A 10,229-nucleotide genomic window follows, 5' to 3' on the forward strand; every position below is an offset into this window, starting at 1 on the left:
CTCCAGGAACATGCCTTTGAAGCCAGAGAGCCAGACCCAGTGCGGATGCTTGCAGGGCTGTGCCACAAGGATGCCCGCAGGGCTGTGCCACACGGATGCTCGCAGGGCTGTGCCACATGGATGCCCTCAGGGCTGTGCCACAGAAGAGAGGCTGGTGGTGATGTCAGTGCTCAGTGCTCACAACTGAGGGATCAGAGCCCAGCATCTGAAGAGCGTTTACAAACACAGATGCCTAAGCCCTGCTCTACAGGCTTCCCAGGTGGCTCAGTGGTAAAGAATCCACCCGCCAGTGCAGGTTCAATCCCTGAGTCAGGAAGACCCCCTGGAGAAGGAAATACCAACCCATTCCAGTATTCTTGCCTGGAGAATCCCCACGGACAGAGGAGCCTGGTGGGCTACAATCCATGCGGTCACAAGAGTCAGACGTGACTGAGCGACTTAGCACACAGCACATGATGTTAAGATGGGATCGTGGTAAAGTGCTAGTGGTAAAGAACCCGCCTCCCAGTGCAGAAGACATTCAGAGATGTAGATTCAATCCCTGGGTTGGGAAGATCCCCTGGAGGAGGGTATGGCAACCCATTCCAGTATTCTTGCCTGGGAAATCTCATGGACTGAAGGGCCAGGCGGGCTACTGTCCACGGGGTGGCAAAAGAGCTGGACATGACTTAACGACTAAACAAAGCCCTGCCCCAAGTAATCAATAGGCCTGACCTGAGGTCTAAACGTCTGTAGTTCAAAGTGGCTTCCAGATAATGCAGATGCAGGGGCAGACTTGACTGTGGAGGGAGCATTGGTGTCCCCAGTCCAATGTCATCAGACAGGTGCTGGCAAGCCTGGGCCTACAAGTAGTCACCACCTTCAGATGCCATGTGACCTGAAACAACCACTGGGTTTCCAGAGAGCTTACCTCTCCTGACCCTGGAGTATTAAGTCTAGGGTGAAAAAGAGCAAATTCCACAAGAAGGGAAGATGAGGACACAGGGCCCCACTGTAGCTGCCCCGGCTGTGCTGTGACTCAGGGAGAGCTTGGGCTGTTCGTGCCCTTGTGCAACTTCTGAGCCATATCCTGGACTCTGAAACGAACTTTCTACAGGGACAAAACCAAGTGAAGAGATGAGGACAATTTCCAGACAAATAAAGCAGGCTCCAAATATGGCTATTACAGAATCAACCTCCTGGGGTAACCACCTGCAGCGCCAAGATTCACTGGCGATCTGCGTTCAACTTCATCTTGTCTTTGGGAATCTGGAATGAATTGGGATAAAAAACAAATATCTTTAATAATGCCGCCCCCCAAAATAAATCCGATTCAGAAATTAACAGCTTTATTCAATTATAGGGGGAGAGAGATTGAGAGGGAGAGGAGAGCATTGATTGCTTCAGTTGCTTTTAATTTCTCTTAGAAATAATGTCTTTAATTGTTCAAACATCAAACATAGAATATTTTTTAAATGTATTTACAGGAGAGCCACCAGCCTCTTCCCCGTGAAGAAGTAAATCAAATCCACCACGACTGCAAACGCATGGGGCTTCTGATTGGCAGAGGCGGCCTTTTCTCTCAGGTAAGAAAAAGGCTGGTCTTTACCTAATAGTTCAGGTAGGCCTCTCCTACTGTCCCAATGCTGGTCCCTTTCCTTCACGCCTGTGAGAGGGGAACCCAGTTCCACTTCGTCTAGGCTTCACTGCTTGGTGCTGTGTTTAGTCACTCAGTCGTGTCTGACTCTTTGTGACCCCATGGACTGTAGACCACCAGACTCCTCTGTCCATGGAATTCTCCAGGCAAAAACACTGGAGTGGATAGCCAAGTGGTCCTCCAGGGGATCTTCCCAAGCCAGGGACTGAACCCAGGTCTCCTACATTGCAGGCAGATTCTTTACCATCTGAGCCACCAGGGAAGCTCAGCCTTTACAGCTCAGTTCAGTTCAGCTCAGTCGCTCAGTCGTGTCCGACTCTTTGCGACCCCATGAATTGCAGCACGCCAGGCCTCCCTGTCCATCACCAACTCCCAGAGTTCACTCAAACTCATGTCCATCGAGTCAGTGATGCCATCCAGCCATCTCATCCTCAGTCGTCCCCTTCTCCTCCTGCCCCCAATCCCTCCCAGCATCAGAGTCTTTTCCAATGAGTCAACTCCGCATGAGGTGGCCAAAGTACTGGAGTTTCAGCTTTAGCATCATTCTTTCCAAAGAACACCCAGGACTGATCTCCTTTAGGATGGACTGGTTGGATCTCCTTGCAGTCCAAGGGACTCTCAAGAGTCTTCTCCAACACCGCAGTTCAAAAGCATCAATTCTTTGGCACTCAGCTTTCTTCACAGTCCAACTCTCACATCCATACATGACTACTCAGATGTTTTCAAAAGAAAGGGACAGTTATGCCTTTAGGCCACTAGAGGGCGCCATGCTAAATGGTTTGGTTCCCGCGGTTCTGCGGGGAATGGACACAGAGGACAGTCTAAGGTGGCCAAAACCGGCTGCACTGACAAACCAGAGGACTTACAGGATGGGTTATAACAGTGTCATAACGGTCATGCATAAATAGCTTGTCTCATGTATGAATTATTTCTAACCTCTGTAAAAGCAATCCTAGTTATTTTGAACTCAGTGCTGGACTCTAACCCTGTGAATCCCAGGTCTACCAAGCTTTAGTGGCCACTGTGGCCAGGAGCAATGTCACAATGCTGGCAGGCCCAGGTGACCCTGCGGAGGAGGTGAGGGACCACCCTGGCTGGGTCCCTGATGAAGAACTCAAAAGCAGCCACTCCCAGTGCCCTTTACCTTCAGGCTGGGAAAGGCAGAGACCAAGCTCTCCCTGCCCCAAACTCCTGGCAAAGCCAAGCACAGCCCTGCAGTTCGGACCCTGGCGTGGCCCTGCCGTGGGCAGGGGCTGCTACTGCTGTAAAGTGAGCTGCGCACTCCCTCTCTCACATCCCAGGACCCTCTCCAGGAATTAGCTCCAGGACAGAGATTTAAGATTTAGGGTCACACCTGTTCCTTCCCTAAGTTGTCCTTGGCCTTTGGCCTCTTTCTTCCCCGTTTCAAACATGAGTCATCCTTCCTAGTTTATCTGCCCCATTGCTGCGCCTCAGTCTATTTCAGCAAGCACTCTTGACCGATGCTTCTTAGAGAAAATGGAAGCTGTTGGGCAAGGTCCCTGCAGACGCTCTTCTGTCTGGGAGCCAATTCCCACCTCCTTTCCTAAAGGTTAGGGAGAGCGACTCGTCCCTCCTGTTCAGATCTGGATCTGCCACCTCTGCTCTGGACCTTCCGCACTCCCTCCACTTAAGGAAACAAGTCTGGGTCCTCTTGTTTCTGCAGCTTTTCCTTAGCTTCCCATTAGCTTGTAAACAAAGAAACTGAAAGCTCTCCCAGCCCAGACCAAACCACAGCAAACAAAACCAGAGGAGCACTTTTGCTGGGAAAGGCTGGGGTTTGTCTAGTCCTGGTCCCAGATATTTTTCCATATGAATCAGACAGAGAAAATCAATGCTTCGAAATCCCAAGATGGGCTACTTATGAAGATAGGGAACAATTCATTGTTTACTTGCCTTGTTATTCCTTGGTTACCTGACACACACGTAAGTGCTAAGGAGCCACTGGTAGGCTGGATACAAAAGCTACAATGATAAATAAGATTTATCCTTCCCTCCATGGAGCTGGCAGAGGAGAAAGACATAAACAGAAAATTATAATACAATACAGGAAGCTTGCTGATAACCATAAATAGGGATAGTATAGGAGGAAAGAGAAGGGACTCCTGGGTCAGCTTTTCTGGCTAGGCTGAGCCTTGCTGCTGCTGCTGCTGCTAAGTTGCTTCAGTCGTGTCTGACTCTGTGCCACCCCACAGAGGGCAGCCCACCAGGCTCCCCCGTCCCTGGGATTCTCCAGGCAAGAACACTGGAGTGGGTTGCCATTTCCTTCTCCAATGCATGAAAATGAAAAGTGAAAGTGAAGTCGCTCAGTCGTGTCCGACTCTTTGCAACCCCATGGACTGCAGCCCACCAGGCTCCTCCGTCCATGGGATTTTTCAGGCAAGAGTACTGGAGTGGGGTGCCATTGCCTTCTCCAGGCTGAGCCTTAAACAGTGATAAACTCTCAAAGCACACATAGAAACATGGCAGTGTGTGAAAAGGTACACACACAAACACACACATACTATGGGGCTGGAGCAGGAAACGGGAGGCTGTGAGTGGTAAAGATGAGAATCTTATTAGTTTTCAGACACTGTTCGAAAACTCTTTGCGTGCATTGATTCATTTAATCCTCTCGACACACCTATGAAATAAGTATTATTATCCTTATTTTGGGTTTCCCTGGTGGCTCAGAGGTTAAAGCATCTGCCTGCAATGCGGGAGACCCAGGTTTGATCCCTGGGTCGGGACGATCCCCTGGAGAAGGAAATGGCAGCCCACTCCAGTATTCTTGCCTGGAGAATCCCATGGAGGAAGGAGCCTGGTAGGCTACAGTTCATGGGGTCGCAAAGAGTGGGACACGACTGAGCTACCTCACTTTCACTTTCCCTTTCATCCTTATTTTACGGATGAAGAAAAGGGGGCACAGAGAGGTTAAGTAAGTTGCCCAAGTCGCACAGCTAGGAAGGTGCCCAAGTCACACAGGATCCAGACTCAGGCAGCCTGATTTCTGAATCTGTCCTCTGAGGAAGGTGAAGCTGTGGGGACATGACTGGAGACAGGGAGTGCAGGTGGGGGCTGATGATTTTGTTTGATCTTGAACAGCAGCAGCAGCGATAGAGGAGAAACTGGGAGAGCGGCCGGGCAGGGAAACGCACAGGGCTTGGGTATGAAGGAAGGGGAGCGTCAAGGATGACTCCCCCGGGGTCTAACTTGCTTTAGGGAGTGTGAGGATGAGTGCAGCTTCAGACTTGCTCCCTTTCCTTCTTAGACAAGTCTGTAGATCAGAGGGAAAATTAAGGCGAGGATCACAATTTGGAGGTCATCAACGTAGAAGTGGGGAGTGGAGATCTCCTGAGAAGGGAGTCTGGATGTGAAATGCAGAGAGGTGAGGAGAGACACGTGGGTCATGTCAGCATTTAAAGGGCAGGTGGAATAAGAGGTACCCAGATGGAGACAAAACACTGGCAGAGAGGGGTTTCTCTGAGGGGCCAGTGCTGAGACTCCTCGCTCTCAGTGCAGGGGGCCCGCGTTCAATCCTTGGTCAGGGAACTAGATGCCACAACTAACACCAGGCACAACCAAAGAAATAAATATGTGAAAAACAACAACAACAGGCAGAGAGCTGTGAGGAGAGTGAGAGGTCATAGAAGCAAGAGTGGAGAGGTTCGGGAAGGGCGAGGGACTGGAATGCTAAATGCAGATGAGAAGACCAGGAAGGATAAGTAAGCGCTGGAATGTGCTCATTGGGTTCTGCAGTCAGCAAGTGACTAGTAGCTTTAGTTAGGAGTCGGAAGGCTGGTGGGACAGAAACCAGACTGCGCTGGGCTGAGATGTGAATAGAGGGAAGGCAGAGTGAAACCAGACTTTTTATTCACTAAGTATAACAAAAGGAAGGATAATGTTTGTATGGTAGCTAGAAGGGACCAGGAAGGTCAACACATTTTTATTTGTATCCAGTACTCTTGCCTGGCCCCTTCATGGGTCACTGCCTTGTCATGGTGAAGGGCTTGCGAACTCAGTGAAGCTATGAGTCATGCCGTGCAGGGCCACCCGAGACAGACAGGTCATAGCAGAGAGTTCTGACAAAATGTGATCCACTGGAGGAGAGAATGGCAAATCACCCCAGGATACTTGCTGTGAGAACCTTATGATCTATATAAAAGGCCAAAAAGATATGACACCAGAAGATAAGTCCCCCAGGTCTGACGTTGTCCAATATGCTACTGGGGAAGCGTGTAGGTTCAGTGTTATGCGAACCAAGAACTTCCAGATGTCCAAACTGGGTTTAGAAAATGAAGAGGAACTAGAGATCAAATTGTCAACATTCACTGTATTATAGAGAAAGCAAGGGAATTTCAGAAAAATATCTATCTCTGTTTTATTGACTATGCTAAAGCCTTTGACTGTGCAGATCATGACAAACTGCAGAAAGCTCTCAGAGAGATGGGAATACCAGACCATCCTGCCAGTCTCCTGTATGTGGGTCAAGAAGCAACAGTTAGAATCCTGTATGGAACAACTGCTTGTTTCAAGATTGAGAAAGGAGTACAACACAACTGTCTGCTGTCGCCCTGTTTATTTCATCTATATGCTGAGTACACCATGAGAAATGCTGGGCTGGATGAGTTACAAGCTGGAAATCAGAATAAGTGGGAGAAATACCAACAACCTCAGATATGCAGATAATACCACTCTAATGTTAGAAAGCGAAGAGGAACTAAAGAACATCTTGATGAGGGTGAAGGAAGAGCGTGAAAGAGCCAACTTTAGACTAAATATTTTTTTTAAAACTTAGATGGTGGCATTTGGCCTCATTCAGTTCAGTTCAGTCACTCAGTCATGCCCGACTCTTTGCAACCCCATGAATCGCAGCACACCAGGCCTCCCTGTCCATCACCAACTCCCGGAGTTCACTCAGACTCACGTCCATCGAGTCAGTGATGCCATCCAGCCATCTCATCCTCTGTCGTCCCCTTCTCCTCTCATTACTGCATGGCAAATAGAAAGGGAAAAGGTGGAAATAGTGACAGATTTCCTCTTTTTTCAACTCCAAAATCGCAGAGAACAGTGACTGCAGCCATGAAATCAGAAAACAATTGCTTCTTGGCAGGAAAGTGATGACAAACCCTAGTGTGTTGAGAGACATTACTCTGTCAACAAAGGTCCCTATAGTCAAAGCTATGGTCTTTCCAGTGGTCACATACCGTTGTGAGAGCTGGACCATAAAGAAGGCAGAATGCCAAAGGATTGATGCCTTCAAACTGTGGTGCTGGCTCCTGAAAGTCCCTTGACAACAAAGAGATCAAACTAGTCACTCTTAAGGGATATCAACCCTGAATATTCACTGGAAGGTCTGATGCTAAAGCTGAAGCTCCAGTATTTTGGTCATCTGATTTGAACAGATGACTCATTGGAAAAATCCCTATTGTTGGGAAGGAGAAGGGCATCAGCGGGTGAGATGGCTGGACGGCATCACTGATGCGATGAACTTGAACTTGGGCAGACTCTGGGAGATGGTGAGGGACAGGGAGGCCTGGCGTGCTGCAGTCCCCGGGGTTGCAAACAGTCAGACACAACTGGGCAGCTGAACAACAACAACAGCTCTTACCTGGAGAGTCCCATGGATAGGGGAACCTGGCAGGCTACAGTCCACAGGGGTGCAAAGAGCCAGACACGACTCAAGAGACTTGCATGCATGTGTGGCTTGGATTCAATTTACAAGAGCTTTAAGTGTGCTTATTTATAGGCTGAGGGGAAGTTGAGGAGGAGGTGAAGATGCAAGTGAATGCAGAGATGTTTCCTGGAGGGGAGGTGAATGGCGTTTCATGGGCCAAAGGCACAGGTGGAAAATTTGGAGCCAAATACTAGAGACAGCTCATTCTCTGAAGCTTCAGGCAAGCATACAAGAATGCATATGGGAGCGAGCAGATTTACAGAGCGTTCTTGCCTGACAGCCTCTGAGAAGCGTGAGGCAAGACTGTCTGTGGAATAGAGTGAGGGGTGTAGGAGTTGAGCCAGGGATGACAGAGGGCCTGAACGTTTAGGGCACCAGCAGAAGCAGCACTCTGCTTTCCTTGGTGTGTCGGTCCATCAGCGGCTTGAGTTTCTTTACCGCTTCTCAGCTGTCTGTTGGAGCAAAGTTCTGCGATAGCTCTGATCGGGGCTGGGACTTTGCTGTGTGAGTACAGCAGCAGAAGGGCAGGAGGGGCAGGTGAGAGAGTGGTTTATATCCTCAACCCTGTGCTCCGAGCTGGGTCGGAAGGGGAGGCGGAGATCTAAGCCGAGTGAGAGGTGCACAGATCATGGAGGCATGAGGAGACTGCTGAAGTTTCCACGAGAAAGGCAGAGGCAGTGGGGATCAGAAATTGAAGAATTCCTGGTGAAGATGAGGCTTGTGGGGCTGGCCTGGGATGTGCGGGAAAGCGAAGGAGGATCGTAGATGAAGTTTCTGGAAGACATGGCAATCAAGAAATGGGACTTCCCTGGTGGTCCAGGGGTTAAGACGCCATGCTCCTAATGCAGGGGCCTCAGGTTCAATTCCTGGTCAAGGAACTAGATCCTACATGCTGCAACTAAGATCCAGCACAGCCAAATAAGTAAAATTTTTAAAAAAGAAATGGAGATGCTAGTTTGTTGGGTTGTACACAGGGAGGCAGAAGTCAACCTCAGTGGTGGCAGAATTGGAGGGTGGATAGAGGCCTAAGACCTCAGTGGAGGTGGTGCAAGGACCAGGAGGTCAGCAGATGACAAAAATGAAAAGAGGCAGAGAAGATGGTACCAGAATTGTTGAGACTAGAGGATGATTGGCCTGGATACAGCACTGGGTCAGGAGGAGACCAACCCTTGAGGGAAATATAAGGAATGTTATGAAAGCAAGATGTTGGATTCCCAGTCTAGTGCATCTCCTTGAAATCACAGTTCGTTCTATAGTGACCCTTTCCTCTATTTTCCCTTTGTCTCCTCAGACTTTCCGCATTGCGCCCTCAATGTGCATCACTAAACCAGAAGCTGATTTTGCGGTGGAAGTGTTTCGCTGTGCCTTAATTCAACACATGGAGAGAAGAGCTAAATTAAAATTTTAAGAACAAAAACACTACAAGCCTCAAGAACTCCCCACTTATGTTCAAGAGAAATTCCGAAACCACTGGTCTTGGTTGTCGATGGTTGACTGCCTACCAGCCATGTTTGTTAGCAGAGTCCCTGTTATCCCCTATTACCTTGAAAAAGCTATCCTTCAGGAAAGAATCTGACTCCCTAGCTCAGAGAATAAATCCTAATTAATCTGGGTTAATTATGGTAACTTGACTCCCCTCTGAGATGAATGTTTATACCTGATATGTGACATGATTCCTCCAGGAAAATCTTCTGGTGGAGGCGCCTTCAGGGAAGTGTTTCTTCATCCTCTGCTCTTCATCTTAGGAAGAGATGTCTTCTTCTTGTACCAGAGCATCAGATGTCAGGGTAGAATGGCTCCAACCACAACGGCCACTTTGCAGCCTTGAGGACAGAGCTTATTTGCTGAGGTCGGAAGGTAGAGAGAGGCTGAGTTCTTAGTGACATCAACAGGCCGCTGACTTGCCCTGTCCTGGAGCCACCTTACCTTCGGGCTTCTTATTATATGAGAAAATAAATCCAATAGATACACAAGTCTTTTTAATTTTTGTCTTATTACAATCATAAGCATCCTGAGAAGTGAGGCAGAAAATACCCCACGTAGATAACTGTCCAGTCCTCTGACTCCCTTAAAATGTCTATCAGAGTCTTCTTCGTCTCAGCTGCCGTCATCTTACCCTAGACTAAATTCCCATTACTCCTATTTTTTTAATACTATGTCTGAAATTATTTATAACGAGACTTGTCGCAGTCTACACATATTTTTATAGATTCTTTTTTAAATATTCATTTCCACTGTGGTTGATCACAGGATATTGAATATAGATAGTTCCCTGTGCTATACAATAGGACGTTGTTGTTTATCCATTCTAAATGTAATAGCTTACATCTACCAACCCCCAAACTCCTAGTCCATCTCTCTCCCTCCCTTTGCCAACCACAAGTCTCTTTATATGTCTAGGAGTCTGCTTTCATTTTGTAGATTCCTATTAAAATAGTCTCCAAGAAGTTCCCAAACTTTATCATCATTAGAATGCACATCCATAGAACTTTTTTCCCATACATGTACATGTCTTAAAATTGACTTAATATGACTTCCCTGGTGGCTCAGTGGTGAAGAATCCGCCTGCCAATGCTGGAGACACTGTTTGAAGATCCCACATGCTGCGGAGCAACTGAGCCCATGTAGCACAACTATCCATCCTGTGCTCTAGAGCCTGGGAGCCACACTCCTGAAGCCCAAGCACCCTAGAGCCTGTACTCCGCGACAAGAGCAGCCGCCGCAATGAGAAGCCCGCGCAACGCAGCCAGAGAGCAGCCCTTGCTTGTAGCAACTGGAGAAAAGCCTGTGCCGCGATGAAGACCCAGTACAGCCAAAAATGGATACGTTTTGTCAATTACTTTTTATAAAACATACTGGCCAGCTGAGACCCTCTCCTTAACACAATCAGAAGAAGATCCATAAAACTGAATGGGAAGT

The 10,229-nt window shown here is 48.3% G+C and overlaps 1 protein-coding gene across 2 annotated transcripts in view; it reads left to right on the forward strand.

Moving 5' to 3' along the window:
• AGXT2 (alanine--glyoxylate aminotransferase 2) overlaps positions 1-8,936 on the forward strand; it is a 44,206-nt gene extending 35,270 nt beyond the window's left edge. For both annotated transcript variants that reach the window (XM_005694811.3, XM_018065542.1), the window contains exons 13-14: positions 1,467-1,565; positions 8,602-8,936. In XM_005694811.3, coding sequence (XP_005694868.2) covers positions 1,467-1,565; positions 8,602-8,718 — 216 coding nt within the window. In that variant the 3' untranslated portion in view covers positions 8,719-8,936. The remainder of the gene's footprint in view (positions 1-1,466; positions 1,566-8,601) is intronic.

The sequence above is a fragment of the Capra hircus genome, chromosome 20 (genome assembly GCF_001704415.2).
Source record: "Capra hircus breed San Clemente chromosome 20, ASM170441v1, whole genome shotgun sequence".
In the NCBI taxonomy this organism is placed as follows: domain Eukaryota; kingdom Metazoa; phylum Chordata; class Mammalia; order Artiodactyla; family Bovidae; genus Capra; species Capra hircus.